Genomic DNA, 25,526 nt, shown 5'->3' with positions numbered 1-25,526 from the left:
GTGCCCAGCTTTGCCGAGTGCCAGCACTTGGCAAAGCTGAGATTTTTGCTGTTTTTCACTCAATTCAAAGTAGACAACATACATAACATATGTAATAGAACCTGCATAACATATATATAGTCACAAATCGACACATGCATCCATCAATGGTCACAAATCCGCATACACAAAGTTCACAAATCCACCTAACATATCTGGTCACAAATCCTTTGTCGAGTGCCTAACATTTGGATCTCGGCAAAGGGGACGGCAGCCGCCGCCGTTAGCCGGCTAGGGACTTTGCCGAGAGCTCACCTTTGCTGAGCGCGTGGCTCTCCGCAAAGGAGATCTTTGCCGACAGCCTGCTTTTGGCACTCGACAAATAGCCCTTTGCCGAGCGTCTGACGTGGCACTCGGCAAAGGGCCGTCTTTGTCGAGTGCCTCTTTCACGGCTCTTGGCAAAGAAGTTGGCGCTCGGCAAAGTAGGATTTTCCTGTAGTGTGGCTAGATAGCTTCTTGTAATCTTTTTCACTGTGTTTTTTTTTTCTCTTTTGGACTGGCTGTTTTAAAGTTTTTTTTTATCTATTTATATATTTATATATATCCAGTAGGGGCTCTCTGTTTCCTCAAAAAAGAAAAAACTTTGACAGAAGGTAGCTAAACAAAAATACAGGAGATAAACCAAAATTTCAATAACTGATGTCACACGTCCAGCAATGACATATTACGACTGCAAGCTACTCACAAGGTCCCTCCATGGTTAGTTCCACCGCCAGAGTTACAAGGTTTATTATCCAGGTGTGCACAAGGTACCTCTTCCACCCCATAGTTCTGTCAAAAATATTATAGGGACCTTCTGAGGTCAATTATATTTGGAAATTAAAATATAATTTAGAATCATGTGAGTTGAAAACAAAGCTTCTGCCAATAAAAATAGAAGAGCTCCTACAAGTAAGTTAAATGTCTTCATATCCCAAGTCCCAACACCTATATAACGATCATGCTATCATGCAATACATAGCAACCAGAGACTCCTATTTCTCCCTCTAGCTGAGAAAGATGAGAAAGAAAGTACTATGAAACTTCAGATATTCACTGGTGTATATGGCATTGCACTCAAAAGAATGAAGTTCTGCACATAACTGGATTCTGCCCAGATAACACATACTAGCAAAGGGATAACCGAATGAAGTTATTAGACATGGAACTAAATGATCTCATTAGACGACCAAATCAGTCAAGAACACATAGATATACAGGCCAATAGCAAATTACTAAAAACTAAAAAGCATTGAAACACAAGGAAGATTCTACAGGTTACACAAGAGAGATTGTGATCACAACACCCAAGATAATTTGAAAAAGAAAAAGAAAGAAATAAAAGGAAATCACAAATGAAAATAATCAGAACACAGGGTTGCATACCAGATGTAGGAAACAAAACAGTATACTATTCTGCAAAAACACTGCAGAGCTTTATATAGCTAAATTGTGCCGGTCATAAAAACTTATAAAATGCAATAAGAAAGCCAACATAATATCATAACACAAAGCAGTAATAATATTGATACTTCATATTCCTTCTGCCAAATCTTTCCCCTTCCCATCTGGGTGAATCGGCGAGCGTCGGATGAGATTCATCGACGAACTGAAAGTCTGGAAGTGTGGAACGCGAAACGGTGACCGAGCGGCCTCCGTTCCCGTCCGGCCGTCCCGTGACCGCGCGGTAAGCCAGCACCCTCTCCAGATGTGGACGTGCAGAACAGACAGACCGAGAGCCCCGTCTCCCTGCAGAATTTGGTTCGGCGGGACCGGTTGACCGTCCCACTGCCTTGTGCCCTTGTGGCGCCCGCGGAACCGCGAGAGAGACTGTAGACAATTCCTTGTGGTGTAAAAGAGCACGCGTTGGTTCCGAGCAGCATGTGCAAAGGTATTTATTTCCGTTCAAAAATAATAGCACACCTAGATTTTTGTAGAAATATTATTAACTACTCCCTCCGTTCCAAATTATAAGTCATTCCAAGAATTTTAGAGAGTCAAAGCATTTTCAAATTTGACCAAAAATATAGAGAGAAATATAAAGATTTATGTCATAAAATAAGTACACTACGAAAATATAACTAACAAAGAATCTAACGATACTTGGTTGGTACCAAAAATGTTATTATTTTGCTATATAAATTTGGTCAAACTTGAAAAACTTTGACTCTTCAAGATTCTTGAAATGACTTGTAATTTGGGACGGAGGGAGTACCACAATTTAGCATCAGGATATGAACACAGTGGAAACCCAACACAACAACAACTACTACTGCTACTAGCATCAGGATATGAACACAGTGGAACCCAACACAACAACTACTACCGGTAATGGTGCTGCTTCGACTTCAGCTAATAGAAGAACAAGTTGCAATCCATACGCACCCAATTCAACTGCGAGCTGCAATGGCCCCTGATGCACCCCCACAGGCAAGGAGCATGAACGATACTATACCAGCGGCGGTGATGCAGGAAACTATAGCACCGGCTGATTTAGTCCGTGACCACGGCTCCACAGTGGCGGCAGTAGGCGGCGGAGGTCCATCGATGATGAAGCAGTAGAGCGAGCCAATAGCAATGTCGAATGACACGGCGAGGGCAAGTGCGGCCCAAACGGAGGCGTCCTGAGGGAGATCCGCCATCACGGTCTCCACGGACGACGCCGCGGAGATGGCGAGCGGGAGGACGACGAACGGGAGCAGAGGGAGTCTTCGCGAGCGCGGCAGCTGTTTGGGCTCGCCCTCGGCCCGATGGCTCGCCAGGGTCTTCTGAATGGAGAGGACCGCCAAGTGGAACAGCGCGACGCCGGCGAGTGCAACGCATACGACGACGGCCGGGTCAATTTGGTACTCGGTGGCGGCGGCGGCGAGCGATTTGGCGTGCAGCGCCGCTCCCATGGCGAGGCAGAGCCCGAAGAAAGGGGCAAGTAGAGATTTCGATGCAGAGACAGCAGGCGCTGCTCCGGATCTCGCGGTTGGGCGGAGCAGCAGTCTTGGTCCCCCGGCACCGGCAGCTCGCCCGCGCGCGACCAGGAAGTTGAGCGAGAAGATGGACAGGTTGAAGAGCGCCGTGACGGAGATGACAACGCAGACGACGACAATCGGACAGAGATGTTCAGCGGCGGCGGCGGCGGCGGCGGCGGCGAGCTGCTCCGCGTGCAGCAGCATGCCAGAGCCGATGCAGAGCGCGAGGAACAGGACGGGGAGCGGAGATCTCGGCCCGGAGCCGACCGGCGCTTCTCCAGCAGCATCAGTTCGGGCGGTTATGAGAACTTCTCCGACTGGCTGCGCCTCCATCTCGATCGGGAACTCCTCCGGCTGGCTGCGGCTGAAAGGAGGAGAGCACACACACTGCTGGAGAGGAGCTCTCTGCTCAGCGACTTCGAGGACGGCGAGAGATGCAGGGTGGGGGAAAGGGGACAGTCGGACGCATATATATACTATACGATTGGCTACGGGAGGAGGAGGAGGAGGAGGAGGAGGAGACAGGAGGACGAGGACGAGGACATTGCAATGGGGGCCAAAGCGAAACCGCCAAATGTGAAAAGGATGAAGGCCTTGTTTACTTCCGGTCTTCCACTCCAAAACACTAAATTTTTCAGGATTTTCGGTCACATCGAATCTTTAAACATATGTATGAAATATTAAATATAGATAAAAATAAAAACTAATTACACAGTTTAGTCGAAATTGATGAGACGATTCTTTTGAGTCTAGTTAAGAGCATCTCCAATGGTTTGTCATTTGCACTTGCTATCCTTGTTTATTTGGCAAAAACTACAAATTTGATTCTCCAATGGTTTGCTAAAGGACTTGCCAAATTTTGAGGAGTTGCTATCCAGAGGCGCTTCACGCGCAAATTTGAGGAGTTGCTATCTAGAGTTGCTATCTGTGGTGGTCATTGCCGCCCCGTCCTCTTGCCTCCGTCGTCCGCGCGGCCGTCCTCTGTCGTCGTCCGTGCGGTCTCCGTCCGTCGTCGTCCGCGCGGTCTCCATCCATCATCATACGTGCGGCCATCGTCCGTCATCGTCTGCGCGGCCTCCATCTATCGTCGTCTGCGTGGCTGTTCTCCGTCCCTCGTCCGCGCGGCCTCCATCCGTCGTCGTACGCGCGGCCGTCCTTCGTCGTCGTCCGCGCGGCCTCCGTTTAATGACAACGGTGGCCAGCAGATGGAGATCGCCACGATGAAGCAGCGACGCACGGCGGCCACGAGAGTCACGACAGTTGAACGGTTGGAGGATGTGGGCCTTCTTTTCTATTTTACCAAGTCCAAATGACAAACCATTGGAGATACAAGATTATTTCACTTGCCATTTGTTTTAGCCACTTGCCAAAACACAAGATTTGACAAATGCAATTTGACAAACCATTGGAGATGCTCTTAGTCTATGGTTAAATAATAATTACCATAAACAAACGAAAGTGCTATAATGTAACAAAAAATTTTAGTGAAGGAATAAACACGGCCGAAATGGAGGCAGAAGCGCAACAGACAAAAAAAAAAAGGCTTCTGAACCATGTCTGGAGAGGAGTCGCCATCTTTTTCTAAGGCCTTGTTTAAATTTTGCAAAATTTTTCAGCCGTCACATCGAATTTTTAGACGCATGCATAGAGTATTAAATAAAAATAAAAATAAAAATTAATTGCACAGTTTGGTCGGAATGGATGAGACGAATCTTTTAAGCCTAGTTAGTTAATGATTGAACAATATTTGTCAAATACAAACGAAAAGTGCTACAGTGTCGATTTCTCCAAATATTTTAAAACTAAACAAGGCCTAAAGAAAAATCAAAGAAGAAGGAGGTGGTTCCAAAGAAAAACTCATCGACGACGCTTGGGCTCTTGGACAATAGTAAGGGTGATGCGAAGAAGATGTGGGAGGATATCCAGCGTGTGTGGGTGGAGATGCTCTGCTTCTCCGCCTGCAGATGCAGAGGCCATCACCGAGCTCTTCAAATGGCATTGTGCCGGCTATGATTGACGAAACTTGTTGCTGGGGCGTGAGGGCGGAGGTGCCGTACAGGAGGCGAACGGAGCGATCACTGCCTGGGTGAGTTAAAAAAATAAATAAGATTAGATTGGTGGGAGGATTTAAGTGGTTAATTGGCCCACCTTCACCGGAAGCCATCGGATTAGAATCTTGTGTGATTAATTAGAGTTTGCATAGTTTGCATAGCTAGTTGGTTTTCATCTGTTGCAAGATTGGTTACGGTAGGCCGCAGCCGCCGGCCCGACGGGACCGTGCAAACGCGCACCGAACCGAACCGTGTTTCCGTGTGAAATGGCGCGCGCCATTTCGGTTCGGAGGACAATGGGCGGCCGTAGGGCTGGATATCAAACCAGCTCGGCTCGTTAGTGGCTCGGCTCGTTATAGCTCGGCTCGTTATGGCTCGACTCGTTATAGCTCGTTATACAAACGAGCTAGAAGGATGGCTCGGCTCGGCTCGTTAATGAGCTCGAGCAGCTTGTTTTGCTCGCGAGCCAAATCATAAAAACATAGTACAAAGAGACTATAAATTTATAAAAGTAATTGAGCAACAAATACATCACATGAACAAAGTACTTATAGCTTTAACAATTCAACAAACAAACTAGAGTTTTGTCCAGCCAGCCTATTACATTCACGACCGTGGCTATATGATAGCCATACTCATACAGTTTAAGCATCATCCATTGACGGATAAAGTTAGGGATTTATGAATGGGCTAGGTCGAGCTACTGAGAAATATTTAGGCATGTAGCCGAGACAATTTTAGTTGCTAGTATGATAATTGACTGGCTCGTTATGGCTCAAGAGCAGCTCACGAGCTGGCTCGAGCTGGCTCGTTATAAAACGAGCTGGCTCATTATAAAACGAGCTGGCTCGTTATAAAACGAGTCGAGCTCAAACCGAGCTATTAACGAGCGAGTCGAGCGAGCTAGCGAGTTACGATTTTTTTGTCCGGCATTAGGCGGCCGGGCGGCCAGGGGTGCGAGGAACGGGAGCAGGAAGCCGGCGGGCGCGTGGACATCCGAGCGCTTTGGAAAACACTGGAATAGAAAAAAAAAAACACAACAGGAATGACTATGAAGATAGATAAAAAACAGAGGCTTGACACGGGAATAAATAAAGAGGTAGCGTTTGGAACATAGGAATTGACATAGAAACGATAAAAGGAAAATAGCACTTTCATTAACTAATAAAAAAGACAATGTATCATATGCAACCTAGCTTCGTGTGCAACCTATGCAATCACTAATTAAGGCCACAGGATCTAGATCCAACGTCTGATTTTTTTTCACTTAAACCCTTCCACCTGTGGATTTAAATCTATCTGAGCTGGTACAACTCTCTTGTCTGGTTAACAAGTCTACGGTTCGTGGTCTAATCTATGAAGAATTCACCGCATTCTTATCCTTTTGTTTAGTTTTTATCTAGTTATCCTCGTCTCATTGCTCTCTCTGTCTCTTGTATCTCGCTCATTTTTTGCTAGATCAGTATGAGAAAGGATTGAAGCAACGCAATGAGCGGAGTGAGATGGTGGCTGCGTGCTTGCGAGCAGCCGTCAAGCTCAGCCGTCGATTCAGCGACCTCCGTTGACAGTCAATGGAGGAAAGCGAGATTGGGGCAGCCTATTCATTGGCAACGTACGCCGGTGATGACGGCACCAAAACATAGATTCTCTGGTTCTATCTCTACCCTAATTGGATTTTAATCGCCCAATAATTTCTCGTTTGCCTGTATTTTTTATTTCCTGCGTTTTGTGGAGGCGAAGGTTCCTTTCCAGAGAAAAGGGTAGGAGCGTTCCTTTGTTCCAAACGGTGACTGACGTAAGCAAACCATGGGAACTTGTTTCCTTTGAAATTTCAATGAAAACACTACGATCCAAACAGGGCCTCAGAAGACTACTGAAGGCAAGGCTGAAGCACTTTTTTCATGTGTTGCTAGTCGGACTCAGGAGACCACAATATAACATAAACAATAAAAGGAAAGAAAAACAAAGAAGCAAACCAGAAATTGTCTGAATACACTAGGACATCACAGAAGAATGAAGATTTATGAGAAGATAATTAAGAAAGTCTCAATATGAGAAGATTTATATAAAGAATGGAAGGCATAATCAGGAAATCGAGCCCAGACCTAGATAAACCTTGAACGAAGCGAACGTATACAGACTAACAAGTTAGTGACTAACTGGCACAACAGCCTTTTCAATTTTAAATTCAAACAGTAGATAACATTTGACCTTGTTTGAGAGGACTGTTTGCTGCTCAATTTTCATTAGCACGCTACTTATCAAATTTGAGATGATTTTTTTCCTTATGCCAAATTTGACCGCTTATATCGCAATATTATAATCTGGTTACAATATGGACTTACAATGCTATTACACTCTAGTACCAAGCAGTAAATGATGCAAAGTCGCATACATGTTACATGCACAAGCACCGAATTGCACAGATATCATCATATGTTCTTTTTTTCTGAGAGCATACATCAAAATTGATGTACATGCAAACACACCGCTTCAGAAGTAGTTATCTATTTTTTGGAGGAAATCACGGAGAACAATCCCCCCCCCCCCCCCCATATTTGTATTATCTTTGTTGTATTGAAACTCAAACATGCTTTGAATTTTTCATTTCATAGAAACAAATGTTACTTTTTTAGCAAATAGTAGTGGAAGTCTTTTTTTTTTTTTGAAAACCACGGCAGTTGATTGCCAGCCTGAAGTTTTCTAAATATGTCATGTTCTGGGACATACAGGGTATTTTGAGGGTGAGGCAATGAGTACATAAAAGTAAGTTAAGTTACATCATCAAATTTCTGAGCCCAAGAAAGGATAGCAGCAGAAGATTCAGGGTATTCCAACATAGAAGTGGAATTGAACATGGATTAATGCAGCAATATATTTGTATGGGAGTTTGGGAGTCCGAGTCCACTACGTATCTCTTGTGTGCATGTATGAATAATTCATTGTATTCTGTTTGGACACTCACAATGCAAGACTCTATCATAGAGTCTAAGACAATTAATTACATAGTATTTATGGTATTTTGCTGATGTGGCAGCATATTTATTGAAGAAAGAGATAGAAAAAATAAGACTTCAAGTCTTATTTAGACTCTAAGTCCACATTGTTCGAGGTAATAAATAACTTTAGACTCTATGATAAAGTCTGCATTGTGAGCGCCCTTAGAAATTGGACAACCCCGTTTCCATTTAGCATGGAGAAAAAATATCTTCAGAACAAGCTGGAAATGAGCTCAGTGAGAAATACTACAAACAGTCTCTGAACCTTGGAGCATTACCAAATCAGCGACAAACCAAAAGAGAAACGTTGCTACTACAGTCTACAGTACCACATCAGAACTGACACATAAAGCCCAAAAATAGCTTTAGCTGGCTACATCATCAACAATCTTCAGGCCCCACTATCATTTTGCAGCCACTTGATCAATGACGTTACTTCCGCATGATGTTGCAGCTAAATTAATGTTGTATGCAAATGATCTTGACTAAGAAATCCTTAAATCAAGGCCAGGGCTAAGACGACTGCCCATTTTGCCCTTGGATTTCTGTTTTCTACTCCGAGTGCGAAGGGGTAGCAAACTATAGACAGGTAATTTATGAAGAATTAGCAGGGAACCTGATTACCTGCTTATAATATGCATGAAAACACATCCTCAGGCCACTTGTGAGAGTGATTAGGTGGACCCAAATAAACTTGGAAAGCTGCTTCCCTTGGTCTCACACAGTCACACTTCTAAATCTAGCCAGCAGACTCAAGCTGTTCGGCTGGATGAAAATTTGGCTTATGCTGATGCTGATTTATTGTGAGAGAAAACACTATTCCATAGCTAAGAGTATTCACCAACCCCTAAACCACATAAACGCCAGTTTCACGCAATTGACTGGTGAAAGTGAAACACATATGGTAAATCTGGAGAGCATCGAGATTACACTGACCGGTAAAAATGGAAAAAAAAAATTACTAAAATACTAATCACCCACACCAACAGCTGTGCATGACACCCACAACCGTAGAACGCAGGTTAAACTAAATAAACGTACGTAATTCGAATCCGCGCCCAATCAAACGGCGGTGCAGCGCTCGCGCGCGAAGCCGACGCGTCCGTTGGGCACGTCGAAGAGGACGCGGTGGTTCTGCTGCTGCATGCTGGCGATGACGTTGAGCACGGTGTTGACGCCGTCGGGCGCCGCGGCCATGGCCAGGCAGCTGATGGTCCCGTACGTGCTGTGGATCACCACGTTCTCCTCCGGCAGCGTCACCTGCATGCCGTCGAACAGCAGCGTCACGGGCGGCCATGCGACGGCGGTGGTGTTGAAGCACGTGTCGAAGCCTCCCAGCGAGGACACGGGCGCGCCGACGCGGCGCCGGACCTCGTCCCGCACGGCCACGTATGCCGGCGCCACCAGCCGGGTGAACATGGTGCCGGAGTCGAGCACGGTACCCGCCCCCGTCGCCGGGTCGAACGCCAGCGCCGGCGGCGGGATGGGCACCACCTTCCTGCCCACGCGGATGCCGGTCATGTTCACGTAGTAGAGCGACGACCGGTGCGGGTTGGCCAGCAGCGGCGTCGTCTTGATGCGCTGCGGCTGGCCGTTGCGCCCGAGCCGGAGCGTCCCGGACCCGGAGAAGTTGAGCGACTTGAAGCTAGGGAGGCAGACGAGAAGGTGCCCTGGTACATGTCCCTGGTCTGCGACAGGAACGACAGCGGGTCGCGGCCGAGCCCCAGCAGCCCCTGCGGCGGCGCGGCCGTGCCGGTGGACTTCTGCAGGCACCCGAAGGTGTAGGTCTTCACGGCGTCCCCGGCGACGGCGAGGGAGTCCTGCGACAGCGCCGCCTGCAGAGAGGAGTCGGCGTACGTGAGGCCTTGCCGCCGGGCGGGCACGCGGCGTTGGGCGCCTGCACGCACAGCGGCGAGCCGCAGGGCAAGGAGCGGTACGAGGTGGACGCGGCCGGGTCGAATGGCGGCGCGGACGACGTGGGGCAGCCGACGCAGCCGGCGCAGGGGATCCACGCGGCGTCGTTGCTAGTGTCGACGGCCAGGAGCAGCTGCTGCGGCAGCGTGCCGAGGCGGGCCCGCACCACGTACGTGGGCGTCTGCAGCAGCTGCCCGCCCCGACGCGCGGGCTTTGCCACGCGCCGCCAGCGAGTCCAGGTACAGCAGCCGCGACGCGTCAGGCGACGCCTGGTTCGCTAGGAACCCCGCCCACGACGGCAGGACCGAACATAATTTTTCTTAAAAAAAAGATTAAATTATAAAAAATTGGACATCCCTCCGTCTCGATAAAAGATTAAATTAAATTATAAAAAATTGGACATCCCTCCGTCTCGACTGCTATTTCTTTTTCCCTTTCCTGCCCGGACTGGAGGAGAGTCGAAGCCCGGTGTGCATCTCTTGCCAAATACCCCGTCCCCTTCCTCGCCGAACCCAAATCCAAATTCCAATCTCCCCAGGCTTCGGATCGAATCGAATCGCAGAGGAGTCGTCTAGCAGGCGCATAGGGTTAGGGTTCCGCGGATTATGGTCTGCGGCGCTCGACGGCAGATGGAGAGTAATCCCGCACTCGATGGCGACACTAGCAGAGAGCCCAGAGAAGCCTCTGCTGCCCCATATGTGTGGGAGGGAAAGAGCCAGGAGACGGCAAACAGTATGATGAAGCAGATGAGGAGAAAGAAGAAGAACCGCTCGCCCTCTCCAGATTTGGTGATCGATGGACAAAGTTGTGATGCAGTGGCGGTCCGGACACCAAAGAAGCAGCATTCACAGACACAATCCCCCCCACTTGCCTGTGATGCAAGTGGCTGTGCACAAGCGGCCTCAGGAGAGGCATCTGTCATGCTCCATGGTCTTTCTAAAAGTGAGACGAATTTGATACATGATAGAATGGGGCAATCCTCCTGTGATACCGAAACGTCTGTTGCTACAGATAAAATCTCAGAGTTTGCTGCACAGGTTGAGCTGCAGAATGACCTTAACCAAGCTGTCCTGCCCACCTGCCTGGACAGTGGCAGGTCTGAAGAAGCCCACAGAACCTCTCCTGTGGTGACAACAAGCGAACCGACCCTTGAAAAGGAGGCAAAGATCCAGAGCTCGCTTGCTTCCACAGATCCCGTTGGTGTTACATCGGACCATGGGGAACAACCTGACAAGATTGTCCATGTCTTCAATGAGGAAGAAATCGAAGGCCTCGATTGGAGTGATGCTAAGCTCAGAGAACAGATCCACGTTTATTTGGACAAGTTAAACTTTAGTCTCCCTGATGAAGATGACGAATTTTGGTCTCTCTATGATGATCAAGAACTTAAGAAGCTCAATGAACGGCTCGCCCTGCACCGCGTCAGAGCTCACAAGGTATCTATTCATACTTATGGGATGTGGGAAGACAATGCAAATGTTACTCTCTGCATATTTGAGTTGATGCCTCCACCCTGGTTTGTTTTAATTTACTTTCTGCACCTTCCATAGATATCAGAGGGAGCACTGCTTGAGGAACTGGACGATGAAAAGTTGATTCAGGAGTACCCTCCAGCCATTCTTGAGGACGAGGAATACTTTCAGTGGTATGAGAAAGATTTTGAATGGTACTTTGATCCCAATTGCTGCAGATTTGTTGGCTTCCAGGACTACCAGCGCCTAGTCCTTCGTGATGATGTACGCAATTTTACTCCTTGCAACTATGTCAGTGTTCATTATTTATCTTGTACAACCGTATTTTGTGGCCATACCACTTTAATTTGGGATTATAGAGCTTTTGGAAGGCTATAGTACGTCTCCTGTAGAGTGTAGACTGAGACTCCTAGATTAGTTTATCCCCAATAGTGGTGACTTTGCAAAGGCTGTTCCTCAGTGTTCACCACTGAGCTGATAACAAGAGCAAGTCACTTAGTGGTGTATCTAGAAATTTAAGTGTGCTAGGGTATAGTCATGTACTCTCTCCATTCCAAAATAAAAAGGTACTTTGACTTTTCTATATTCGTAGTTGTTGCTATGCAACTAGATGTGCACTATGTCTAGATGCATAATAAATTAAAAGCAATGTATCTAGAAAAGTCAAACGTCTTATAATTTGGAATAGAGGGAGTATCATATAAGTTAGTAATGGATGCACTTCATTTCTGGACCTGCGTTTTATTCCACTTGCGCTGTTACTAGCAAGCCGTTTCTTACTAGCAATCTTTTCTGTGTGCAGAGACAGTATCTACGCTGGGGCGAGTATCATAAAACTTACATGACATACCAAGGTGACCAAGAATACGTCAAGTTCTATGAAACGGTATCACGTGAAACTAAGGTATGAATTTGGTGACCAGCTGCAATTAACAGGTTATGTGTCATCTTTGTTTGATGCCTTTTTTTGTTACATGCAGTGGCTTGAAAATTTCGTGGATGCCAGCATGGATGAGGTAGGCATGCCCCAATAAGTATCATGTGGTTAATGTGCTAACTGAAATGTATATTGTTGCCAGAGTAAAATCCACTGTAGGTCCTTGAACTTGTCCTGCTGTCTCATCTAGGTCCATGTACTTAGGAAACCAGGTTTACGGGTCCTTCAAGTTGCCAAATGTATCATCTACATCCAAAACCAGATTTCCAAGCCTGTTTTGTCCAGCCTGGACAGCCACGTTGGCATGCAGGTGGAAAGGGCAGGAAATCTCCCGCCACTTTCTAGGCTGTTTCGCAGTCTGCCCCTGGCCATATTTCTATGCACCTCCTTTATGTATGTGGTCCTCATTTGGTCAGCACCCAGCTCTTTACCCCATTCTCATTCTTCTCCACCAGCACGCCATGGCAGCCCCTTCGAGCTGTGTTTTGGCTGTGTTGTGCATTATCTTTGTTCTGTTCAAGAAATGAACATTACGGTGTAGGCTGACAGCCTTAGTGGCCGTGAAATGAATGTACTTATTCCTAATGCTATGTATGACTAAGGCCTTGTTTAGATGTGAAAATTTTTTTGGATTTCACTACTGTAGCACTTTCGTTTGTTTGTGGTAAATATTGTCCAATCATAGACTAACTAGGGTTAAAAGATTCGTCTCACGATTTACAGCTGTGTGATTAGTTTTTGTTTTCGTCTATATTTAATGCTTCATGCATGTGCCGCAAGATTCGATGTGACAGGGAATCTTGAAAACGTTTTGGATTTCGGGGTAAACTAAACAAGGCCTAAAGTTTTCTGCAATTAATATGTATGGTTTGCTGCACAGATCAGACAAATAACATGCATAATACAATTCTACAAATCAGACAAGCAAAAAGAGTGAAATGTCACTGATCATCATTTCCAGATGACAGTTAGCATCCATACAAAGTTTTGGTGCTACCATAGCATATAAGGCTAGATCATTTGACTTAACAAGAGTTATGGACCCATTACATAATACACACCAGGCCCCATCTCAGAAAGTCACACTAACATTCTGACTTCAGTAAATTAACACAGCCACACATCAGTTCACAGCAAGTCTGTAACTGTGTGGGTGCGCCATCTATCTGTCCCAAAAGCTATACCAAGAGCTGTACCCAAAAGATGTACCCAAAAGCTATTCACAAAATGATTCATGACTGCACCATGTCCATCAGATTAGATTTGGTGCACCACCAGAACCAGGATCTTTCTTCTTGTTCGGTGGATTTTTCCTCTTCTTTGCAGAAGTGGCATTGTTCTTTTTAGGTCCATTTTTGCGCTTGGACCTTCCTTGTTTTGTTGCTGTGGTGAGGGCAACTGGTCTTGAAGTGGGCTGGTTGTTGTCGATGAAAGATGAAGAAGGGAGAGGCCCATGATCAAGTGACAGATTAACAGGATCTGTTACCTGCAACAAGATGAAGAAGACAATGGTGGGATACATTTCTCAAAATGCAGCCTTGAAGTGTGCTGCATTATTCACAATGCAAGATGAAGAAGACAATGGTCAGCTACAAGTTACTCACTGTGATAACATCTGGGACAGCATAGTTTGTTGGACTGCCAATGATTGCACTGTGGGCTGCAGGTGTTGTGTCATCACCTCTACAGCATGCTGTGTACTGAGTTAATTCGCTTCTTCCTCAACTCCTGTTGTTGCTGCAAAAGGTGGTGGCCTTCACTTGTTGTTTCAGCCTGATGCCTGCCTTCTTGAGTGGACTGTTGGCACAGAAACCCTGCACCGAGGTGAGCAGCACCTGCTCTCCTCCCCTCTCCCTCTCCCCTGCTCCAAGGTAGAAGAAAAGCCCTGAGCTACCACAGCACACACACACAGCACACACAGTTTCAGACTTGAACTGAAACTGCAACTGAATGAGTGGCAAGTGAACTGCCTTCTTCCATTGCATTGGGCTGGTTTATATACACCAATACATGTACCTTCTAAGGTACAATTCTACCTACTACATACTCCTAAGGTACAAGGCTGAAATCAGCCAACAACTACTCTAGTACCAGCCATACTGCTGGTGTACCTCTACTAGTACATAGTATGGCCTATTGCCTTATACTCTACAGGACCAAGGACTTGGACAGCCATGACATGAGCTGATCCAACTACTGCCCTCTGTCCTGGACAGGAAGAAGAGAGAAAGGGGGCAGCAGATTATGTCTTACATGGACAGCCCTTGGAATTGTGATGAGGCTCATGGCACCAGGAACAGTGAATGATGATGCCATGTCTAGACATTGAAGGTTCATTTTTTCCCTGAATCTCATGGGGTTGCTTCCTCCTATATTTTGATGGCCTTCCTATGTGCTTCTCATATATAGAAGGCTGGATATTAGGACCATTCATCTTCATCCAACAAGTTTTGTCAGAACATGGCATCACATTGAATCCATAGACAGCCTTATAAGTTTCAGTAGTGTAGCATGGAGGTATGACATCTTTCAGCAGGGATCCTTTCATGTTCGGGCAGGAGATGGCATGGCTACACGGAATGCCAGTCAAGTTCCACCTCCTGCAGTCACGATGCTTGTCATTGATGTTAACTGTGAACTGGTAGTCTCTGTCCTTCACTTCGAAAACACCTATGCCAGCAGGAGAAGCATAACAAGTGTTGGCCCACTCGGAGTTTTTCAGCATTTTCTTCCTAATCTTGGGACATATAGGACCTGGCCACTTCTCATGAACATCCTTCTGCTTGTTGTACACCCTGCCCATTAGTTGGTCTTTGATCTTCATAATCATGCTGAGGATGGGCATTTCTCTTGCATCCAGTATGTACTTGTTGAATACCTCACATGAATTGTTGAGCAACAAATCACACTTAGGAAACTCACGGAAAAAAACTCTAACCCAAGTGTTGGGCGCCATCTGTTCTAACCATCTATGTGCATCTGCATCTAATGTCCTCATTTTCTCCATGTTCCTATTCCAATCTACCACAGTTGTGGACCTAGCACAAGCCCAGAGTTGGTTTTTTAGGTACTCACCTTTGAAGTGGCCTTGAAAGTTGGATTACAAGTGTCTGACACAGAACCTGTGTTCTGACTCTGGAAAAATATCTTGGACAGCAGGTATAAGCCCCTGCAGAAGCATCGAAACAGTTAGTCTGCAATCCAGAAAGTGTAAAAAATTGCTAATGTTTTAGTAGTATACAACCTTTTGCTTATCAGTCATTATATTCCATGGATAAGTATTTTCAATCCCAAGGTCTTGCTTCAAAGTCTCAATGAACCATTTCTGTGTACTCTTTGACTCCACCTCCACATAGGCCATTGCTACAGGAAATATGCAATTGTTTGGGTCTACACCAACTGCAGTCAGCAGACACCCTCCAAACTTGGTCTTAATGTGACATCCATCCTAGCAAATGACATGCCTGCTGCAGCCAGCTAGGAACCCCCTCTTGCATGCATCAAGTGAGAAATACATGTGACTGAAATGACCATCATTGGGACCAACATAGAAAGTGCTCCCTGGGTTTGACCTTCTTAATTCATTGCCAAAATCCCACAAAAAGTTGAACTGCTCAAGCTCATCACCATATATCCTATCCATAGTCAGTCTCTTTGCCCTAGCTAACTTGCTCCTGGAGGGTGTCAGGTTCCAGTCCTTCTGCACAATCCTTGCAAAATTGCCAAGTGTCATCTTGCTATCAGCTATGAAGGTCTCAGTGTACTTCTCTGATGGCCACTTGGCTGTGTAGCTCTTGAGAATCCATTCCTTCATGCAATTGTGCTCTCCCACGTAAGTTCTCACCATGAATGCCTTAGTTCTGCTGTCATTTGAAGCATACAATGTCCAGGGGCATCCAGCAGCACAATGAGCCCCAACCCTCGTCCTGTCATTCCTGGGCATCCTAATGTCAAATCTGTGCTTGAGGCTATACTCCCTGATGTTTTTTCTCAGGACCTCCACAGTAGAGAATACCATGCCTACCTTAAAGGTTGGATTGACTAGATCATCAGGGTTGAATGACTTGAACTTCAGCTTCACTTGGCCTTCACCATCTGAGTCATCAGGCAAATTAAGGTCACCATCTAATCCACTAGAGTCCTCATGTTGGGGACTAGAGGATTCTCCATGTGATGTACCAGCTGGTGGCTTGCCCTTCTTTGCCTTCTTCCCCTTTGCTGAACCCACATCTACCACCTCTTCATCTACATTGTCCACAAATAAGTCATCATCACCATCTTTAAAGTCGTAATCACTGTCAGCATACTCTGAGTCTTCTGTGTCCACAGACGTGCTGTCAGCATTACAAGGAGAAGTGGCTCCCTGATCTAGTTCCTTCTTCGGCAAGTTGCTGTAAAACTCAGACAACTTAACAGGGCTCACAACCTTGGGTAACTCAGCAAGTGGATTCAGTACAACATCATCCCAACTGATAGAATCACTTATCTGGCTGTAGTGATCAATATACAATACGAAATTGTTCACCCTACCAACAACTTGTTTCATGACTAAGGTGTCTTCGTCAGATTCAATGATTCTAAGTCCATCACATAAGTTTTTGCCTGGCAAAAGCCAATGCACCTTAAGTATCCCAATCGGCCATAATCAAGCTTCAATATGAGGTCTTCTATCCAACAATAGCACCAGAATTCAGCTTCTATGTCATCCTCCCAAGTGACTTTACCATCTACACAGCTTTTGTTCAGACCCTGACCGCAGACCCCCCATGATGGACTTCTAGAGAGAATCTGTTCGAACCGGGACCTACATTACACACTCCTTCAGTCTCCAAGAGATTTGAAGCCAACCACCAAATTCCAATTCCATCAAAAAACCTAACAATCACTGATTTACCAAACAATCCAACTACATGAAACTAACCCTAGACCAAGACATTGAGAACGAAACCTATTAACCACCGAATTGGGCAATTAGGGTTCCGACAAACTCATAGTATTCCGGAGGCGGCTCACCGTCAAGGCGAAACCTGGCGCGCATTGCTCCTACGGCGGCGAATGTAGCCCCCTGCGGGGGTCGTGGTATTCACTGGCTCCGGCCTGCAGTGCCTACGTCTGCGCGTCGGCCTTCTCCCTCCCGCGCGTCGCCGTTCTCCTCCCGTGCGGCGCTCTGTGCCACGAGACCGTGACTCATAGAGTCCGTCGCCGCCCAGAACGGAGACCGCGGCTGTACTGAAGCAGGCCCACCAAATTAAACGGAGCACCCAATGGGGGCCTTTTTGCATCTGCTTGAGTTCGCTTTGGTCATATCGGGTGAACTAGGCCAACGTGGCAGTGCAGGCTGGACAAAACAGGCTTGCAAATCCGGTTTTTGACGTAAATGATACATTTAGCGAGTTAAAGGACCTGTAAACCTGGTTTCCTAAGTACATGGACCTAGATGAGATTTTGGGACAAGTTCAAGGACCTACAGAGGATTTTACTCTTGTTGATATAATCTCATGCATCACATTATATAACTACTTTGTTTTTTAGTGGCTAAGGTACGAGACGTTGGCAATGTATAAAGCAATGAAAATCGCAGCAGGCTGTAACAATATTCTTCCAACTTTGATTCACACTGGCTTCAATGTAATTCCCTTACCTCACATATTAATAGTGATTGCTGCAAGTGTATGGTATTTGACAATTCTATATTCTTATATGCAGGAATATTTGTGGGATGTTAAGTGTAATGGTACATATGATGATTATGCTAGTCTCTATTTAGAGATTTGGAAACGGGTTGCTAAGGAAAAGGTTTGATACTCGGCTCAAATGCCGAACTAAACAACTTATGGTTCCCTTGTTTAATATTTTCTCCACTGTACGTGTTTATGACAAAAGTTTCCTTTCTTCAACATTTCCTAGATGAGTTTTCTAAGCGCTGTGAAAGAAATACATGATCAAGACATGTGTTCCCCATGCCTTATCCAAATGAAAATTGAGCTTGGTTGTGCCCCAACATCTGGTGGGCTGAGAACAAACGTAGGTTGCTCTTCGCAGATGTGATTCATTTTTCACTTCATCTTGCTAAAATTCCATTGAATATTCTCCGTTTAGTCATTTATGTGGACTAATTCTTTCATATGCTCTAATTTTCAGTATGATAGATATCTGGCTGATCTTGATGGAGAGGTAAGCTTTGCTTTGCCTAAAGTCGAAGTCCAAGTCAAATATTTTTCTCCATACAGTGATGCAATTCATGTCTGTAGGTTGAACAAAATGAAGCCCATTCAATTATCCTGGAGGCTGTTAAAAAATTTGTTAGTTTTCCCTCTCTCTCAAGATTGATATATATCCTTAGATTCTTCCTTTAATGCATGTCCTAACTGGCTCTATCTTGCTTATATGAAAAACTACTAATGGATTTTCAGGTTCCAAAACAAAAGTCATATTATGATTATGTCATAAAGAAGTTGGATATTGCAAGAAAAAACGGTGTGATACCCCTGTAAAGTATGCACAATTTTTTTTTTACACACAGATACCATGCCTCTTATATAAAAAACTAGATCCTTACCTTTCTATTGTTTCCTGTATAACTTTTCTGCAGGCTGCAAGTTAGCAAACAGTTCAAATGCCATCACAGGTGGTGGGGGGGGGGGGGGTGTTAGACGGAGAGCAGTGCAAGAAGCAAACCAGGCCATGGATGTCGATAAGCCCAGATGCCTGCTTGACTATCCTATATGCCCATTGTTGATTTGGCTGTTAAGAGGGTGGTTTTTGACTCCCTTGACCTTTAAGGGTTAAGTAGGTTATTGATCTGGTGCAGCAAACTATTTGAATTGGTCTGTTTGTTGCAGCATATTTGTAGGCAGCAAATATCCTTTAAGTGACTTTAGTTAACCTTGCATCCCAACTGTGCAGACCTGCCACGTTGCTTGCTGTGATTTGTGTTCCCATTTTGTTCACCAGGTCGCTTGTGATATGTGTCTAATGACGCCACCAGCATTGGAAGCTTTAAGAATTGCGCAGGTGGAAAAACAACTTGCCCACTTGTCGAAGCTTGGCGTTCTGCGGACAGAGACGCCGAGTGCGGTTTCTCCTGTCCCCTCCCAACAGCTCCCGGCCCCCTGTCCTCGGCGTCCTCGCCGGCGGCAGGACAGGTAGGCCGGCCCCCTCCCTTCATCTCCTATTCCCCTCTTCTTTCTTTTGTAAGATCCTCTAGCCAAATAAAGTTTGTATAGAAGAAGTTTTGGAGAAAGATGAGAAGAAGCCAGGCGACACTGTCTGCGCCGCCTTCGACGGAACCCACCCCTCACACGCCTACGCCGTCCCCCGCAGCGCCGCCAACCACCGCCGAGTCTCGGACCGTGACGTTCGCCATCTCCATGGAGGAGAGGAAGGGCTTCCTCCATGTGCTCAGAGCGCTGCGGGACGTACGAGGGCCGGCGCCGCAGGCGCTTCTCGTGCTCGCCGGCGACCCAGATCTCGCCTCCCTGTGTTGCCTGCTCTTCAACCTGTGCAGCGCGGGGGCAGCTGCCTCAGGCTCCCTATCCCTTCGCACGCGAAGCAGCCGGTGCGCCACGCGGAGTCCAACGTCTACCTCCGCGCCCACCACGCCGTCACCGCCATCGGACTCCCCGTCACCACCGTCGACGCCTGCAAGCTCCATTCCAAGACGGTGCTCTCCATCTCGAGATCCAGATCTCGTCTGCCGTCCTCAGCTTGCTGCGGGGCCCGCGTTCGTCGTAGTGGGACCCACTGCCTGTGAGATGGGATCCCCGCCCGCATCCTTATCTGTGCAACTCCATCTCTTCTTCTTCCTAGTTTATTTTCTTCTTTTTCTTTATTTATTACTTTCGTACCACTCTTGTATGGCTACAGGTCTTTATTCGGATAGAGACGCCCGGCTCCCTTGTCCCCTTCCTTTTAGTGCCTGCATAGTGTCTGTGGTCCTTGTTTCCTATGTTCCTTTTAGACAGCTACTTCTTCGCCGTTGGATCGACGATGCTGCCTTTATCTGGGATATCGGTTCAAGCTTCTCCTATCTCTGGCAACGTCATCAACATCATCTTTCAGTTGCCGGAATATGTCTTCTTCGATGGCTTATTCGATTCCCCTTCAACTGTGCGCGGTCAATCCATCTGGGTGCAAGCGTCCTGGACGCCTCTGTGTATTCCCCTCGCTGGCACGCTAGTTTATCTCGAAGCCTTAGTCGACGCTGTTGTCTTTATTTCTGGTCATAGGACCTCGATGTATCAAGGTATTCCTTTGGAAACCTCCTTGTATTACGCCTATTTTAATATATATGATATGTTGTTGTCAAAAAAAAAACTTGCCCACTTGTCTTGCCCCATTTGCACTGCTGGTGCTGTTGTCCTTCACCCATACTTTTTATCGTTGATCCATTCCGTGCCCCCTAATTTCAATGACGGTAGCTCAAAATTTGCCATATTGATATAACAACCGTCACGTTTCGAAGATATATATCCCACCCACCAAAATTTTATCTATTTGTAAGCATTTTATTATTCTTATTATTACATTAGAGGTCCTTAAAGTTGTCTACATGTGTCTTAAAGTTGTCCGTCGGTGTTAGACCATCTCTAAAGGTTTTGTATTTGGACTTTGCATTCTTGTAATTTGCCAAAAATCTTAAAAAAAAAAGGTATCCAATGGTTTTGTATTTTGGAGTTTGCATTCTGGACAACTTGGCAAATGAGATAGCAAACTTGGCATATATGTCAAGCCGTGCACGGCTTGGCAAAAGGCCGATCCCTCGCGTGTCTGTTGCAGAACTCGCGAGAGGGACTCCACGCGACATAAAACCGCCGCCTCACGCCATGAGTTCAAGGACGCCCTTCGTCCCTCCCACGACGGCCTTCAGGCAGATCAATGATGAAGCAGCCGGGTATGTCTCTCGATCCCTCTGCTGGTGGCGCGCCATGAGTTCAATGGCGAGCGGTAGGGAGCACGAAGAACTGGCGGCGCACGAGAAAGAAAGTCATGCGGGAAGACGATCGCGAGCGCGCGCGAAGGAAAAAAGAACGCGGCCGGGTCCACTTTGGCTAATTGTCAACTCAATTATGCAAAATCTTCGGAGATGACCTATTTTTAGACTTTGCATTTTTTTTGGGAGTTTACAAACAACAACAAATGTCAACTCAATTATGCAAAACTCTTGGAGATGCTCTTATGAAAATTCTCAGTTTTAAAATGTATTTTTGGGTCCATGAAACGGGTATTTATTTGAATTGGAGGCGACACAGTGCCCCGGTCGTTGACGGGACATGCTGTCTCAATGCTTATATGAATTTGACAGATGTGAATGATAGCGATAGATTCAATCTTTTAAAAAAATAACTTTTGATAAAGATAATTCTTATATAAAAGTTATAGCCCTTGATGAGATCTAAAATTTTCTAGTTTTAAGTTTCATTTGAAATTGTTAACATGCTAAAAAAATTTTCAAGTATAGAAACTCCCAAGAGGTTGGAGCTTGTATGTCTCGTTTTCATGCCTCCATCTGTGTTCCCCCACATGACTCAACGACAGACACTTTTAGGAGACGGACAAACTCCACCAATTTATATATATATATAAATTCCTTTGTACACGTACGTGTAGTTACTCTCATCTTCAATAAACTACATTGTGTATGTATTCATACTTGTTTATCAGTTTGAGTATGTTTATATACTCATATTAAGATACTCTAGATCTTACCACGCGAAAATTTGTCAAAAAAACTTATATTTTAAATATATTACTAAAATGCCACTACTATATTATATACAATAAGTATAACCATATACTCTATGTATGTATGCATACTTAACATACATATCACTCTAGATGGTCTAGTATGATCATATACTTTGTCTATATACATTTCGTCCGGTCATATACACATTAAACCTAGAGATACATAGATGAGAGTAACTACACGCGCGTGTAAAAGAAACGCGTCATATATATATATATATATATATATATATATATATAGTTTTCTATACTCCCGGGAGTAATTACTCCTAACTCTAGATACGGCCAATTAGGAGAAGCTAACGGGTTGAGTAGCTAGCGGGTGAGAAAAAAAAACCGGTGATGCATGCTGACCATAGAAAGCGGATCAGGCAGGTTGATCGGTTGGGTATATTTTTTTAAAAAAAAGGGCCGTACGTTTATGTAGTATGTATATATGCGCACAAGTATGTAGACATACCTTTTTTTTGTTCACATACACATTTCAGGAGTATGTTCACATACGCACACTCACAGTATGCTCACATACGCATATTTTAGGAGTATGCCCGCTAATTAGAGTATGTATTCATACTATTAATTAGAAGCACGTATGTATTTATACTCAGAGTATATGCATATATTTTTTTATAGGGGAGTATGTGTACATACTATATTTCATTAGGAAGTATGTCCATATACCTAAATGTATACTAGTATGCATGCATACCTGTACAATTATTTTACATACGTCCATCGGTCCATGTAGGAGTATGTGTATGGCCATCTTTCTTTATACGTACTAGTAGACAATGAGCGTGCTTGCATACACATCAACTCCCAGTACGTGTATGGATATGTACTAGTAGACAATCTTCTGAACGGAGTATATACAATCTTAAATTAAATATCTATACTTTAGAGAGTATGCGTACATACACGCATTCACCCGTGGATGAAAGAGGCAAGTCAAGGGCCATGTCACCAGATGAGAGGAACGCCATCACTGGAGTAAAGGATTTGATGAAGCGGAAGTGAGATAATAAGATGATGGAATCAACCATCTCCCGATCTGCTACGAGGAGAAGGATAATCAAATTGATCATATTAGGAACAACTATATGAGTTTTAATCTGCTATACCTGAACTGTATCAATGAACCGTGTTGCCAAAATCTCAGATCGAAGCACAGCACATCGTAGCCGGTGGGCGGCGGCAGCGTCTTGGAACGAGAAAAGCGACGCCACCGCACGGGCTGTGGCAGCTGCCTCTAGACGCCCGCAAATGACGATTGTATCTTGGTCCTTATATTCATTATATATTAACGGGTCCGCTTAATTAATCCGCTAATGGACTCCGGGCACCACGTTGGGAGACTCTTTTGGTGTGAAACTAGGTGGGAGTAGTTACTCCTAGGAAATAGAGAAAATTTACCATATATATATATATATATATAACTAATACTTTATAGCTAGCTACAAAATAACATATTCTGTAGCCATGTAGCCAGACCCAAATGACAACATCCGACACAGACTCACGGATGGTCTGGTCAATCCGTTGCATGCGGACATCCGGCTTGGCAGGGAAAATTAATGAAATAATGAGGCAAATTTCATTTAGTGCTCCTCGGTACACGCCATAGCTAGCGACCTCTCTCCCACTTTTCTAATTTCTTTCTCTCTCCTCGCATGTAGATCTCTTCAGAAGCGGTGGCATGGCAATGGCATCCGGTACCTCCGACGAGCGTTTGGGGCTGTGGCGTCGTCCCATGCGGCCTTGCTTGCCCCTGCATATGCCTAGAGCATCGACCACCCATGGGGAGGCCGGTGCTTTCAGCAGATCGCCCCCGACTTTCTACCTATGGTGGTGGATCTCGCACGAACGGCGCCCACAGCTGCGAGGATGCCCGCACGGACAGCACCCAGGCAGCGGCAGCCTCCTTGTCGCCACTCCCTGGCCTATCGCGATGGCGGCGGTGCGCTCGCCCTCCCAGCTCATGTGGTGCCTGGTGGTGGCAGCTACCGGCTATCCATCTCGGCAACAACGCGGCGCAGCTCCCCGCCCCACTCGCACGGCGCTCCCCGTCGGCGCAGCTCATGTGGTGGTGGCGGCTACCGCTCGCCGGTCTCGCTTGTATGGCGACCTCGACGACAGAGCTGCAAAAGCCTTGCATGGAGCTGTAGAAGAAGGCCAGCTACACGGACAAGAAAGGTTACGATGTTCGTAGTGGCCGCCACCGAATACTGACGGGTGGTACAGGCGGCGCGCTGTTACGTCGCCCTAGCCATGTCCGGCGGAGGCGACATGGTTCTGGGTCGGCGGCGGACCCTGCTGGCCTGATGCGTCTCCTCATGCGGTCAGGCGCTGGCGTACGTGCTGCTGACCGCCGTCACCGCCATGCTACCGGCCTCCGTCGTCGCCAGGCCTCCAACATTGTTATTGTTTAGTCACTATGAATTATAGTAATTCATACCATATAATTGACATATATTGTCGTAACCCTGTGAGGAAATATCAAATTCCGATGACTCATCACACTCAAATTATCGTAATTATATTTGTTAAAATTATAGTAACTCATCTTATTTGTTACGGTAACTAGTTCATCGTATCATGATGATAACAAAATGTGGTAACTCTCGGTGCTAACTATGGTAACCGTATATTCACATTATCATAAGTAGTATTTTGTTTATGGTAAATTAATTACGGTAAATAACTTCCACAAATTACGGTTCTGCAGCTCGACTTACCTGGTCCGCTCAGCTGCATGCAAATGCAACGAACGCCTGGTCCACACCACGCGCGCGGTTCTCAGGGAGTATTTAATTACTAGTATCTTATTAATCCGGCCGGCTCGCTCGCTGCATTAATCTAGGATCGGTAAATTAAATCACGGGAATTCACGAGCGTGCGCGCCAGTAGATGGCTCGGTCGGTTCGGCCTGGCTACAAAATAACATATTTTGTAGCTAGCTATAGAGTATTCTCTCTCTCTTTCTCTCTCTCTCTCTCTCTATATATATATATATATATATATATATATATATATATATATATATATATATATATATATATATATATATATATATATATATATATGCAACCTAATTCAGTCATTTTCTATTTTTTCACGAGAATTTGTCGATGAAGCATCCAATTCAAAAAAAACACCATTAAAATTATGTCCTTTTGCACAAGTTAAATATATTATGAATACATTTTAGAACTATTTCATCGCACATCTTCGTCTTGGGCTGCATGTCACCACATGGCTCATCTCCACGGCCATGTATCCATGGGTGCTGCTCTTTATGGATTTGCGTGCCATTGCTACTTACCATTTATGAGGCCTTGCAGCGTGAGGAGGGAAACAAAGGTACTCCACCTTGCTAGGGCTTCAACACCGTCGAGAAGGAAGGTGGCCGCCAGTAGCAACCAAGC

General features: G+C 45.7%; 2 protein-coding genes and 1 pseudogene across 3 annotated transcripts; 1 reads left to right on the top strand and 2 right to left on the bottom strand.

The window, feature by feature from the left end:
• Positions 8,817-10,421, bottom strand: LOC8062749 (annotated as a pseudogene).
• LOC8080999 lies at positions 10,430-20,268 on the top strand. Its single transcript, XM_002462411.2, has 11 exons — positions 10,430-11,381; positions 11,496-11,681; positions 12,220-12,321; positions 12,398-12,433; positions 17,887-17,982; positions 18,061-18,150; positions 18,262-18,378; positions 18,496-18,528; positions 18,606-18,656; positions 18,768-18,849; positions 18,947-20,268. The coding sequence occupies exons 1-10, from the start codon at positions 10,551-10,553 to the stop codon at positions 18,846-18,848; spliced, it is 1,623 nt and encodes a 540-aa protein (XP_002462456.2). The 5' UTR covers positions 10,430-10,550; the 3' UTR covers position 18,849; positions 18,947-20,268.
• Positions 13,301-17,479, bottom strand: LOC8080998. 2 transcript variants are annotated; one of them, XM_021452389.1, is made up of 4 exons: positions 17,368-17,479; positions 15,599-17,158; positions 13,959-15,523; positions 13,301-13,840 (listed from the first exon to the last, which is right to left on the bottom strand). In XM_021452389.1, the coding sequence occupies exon 2, from the start codon at positions 16,898-16,900 to the stop codon at positions 15,803-15,805; it is 1,098 nt and encodes a 365-aa protein (XP_021308064.1). In that variant the 5' UTR covers positions 16,901-17,158; positions 17,368-17,479; the 3' UTR covers positions 13,301-13,840; positions 13,959-15,523; positions 15,599-15,802. The 2 variants fall into 2 exon arrangements, with proteins under 2 accessions (XP_021308064.1, XP_021308065.1); XM_021452390.1 differs by having other exon boundaries at positions 15,599-17,479.

The sequence above is a fragment of the Sorghum bicolor genome, chromosome 2 (genome assembly GCF_000003195.3).
Source record: "Sorghum bicolor cultivar BTx623 chromosome 2, Sorghum_bicolor_NCBIv3, whole genome shotgun sequence".
Lineage (NCBI taxonomy): Eukaryota > Viridiplantae > Streptophyta > Magnoliopsida > Poales > Poaceae > Sorghum > Sorghum bicolor.
This window is presented reverse-complemented; position numbering and strand designations above follow the sequence as displayed.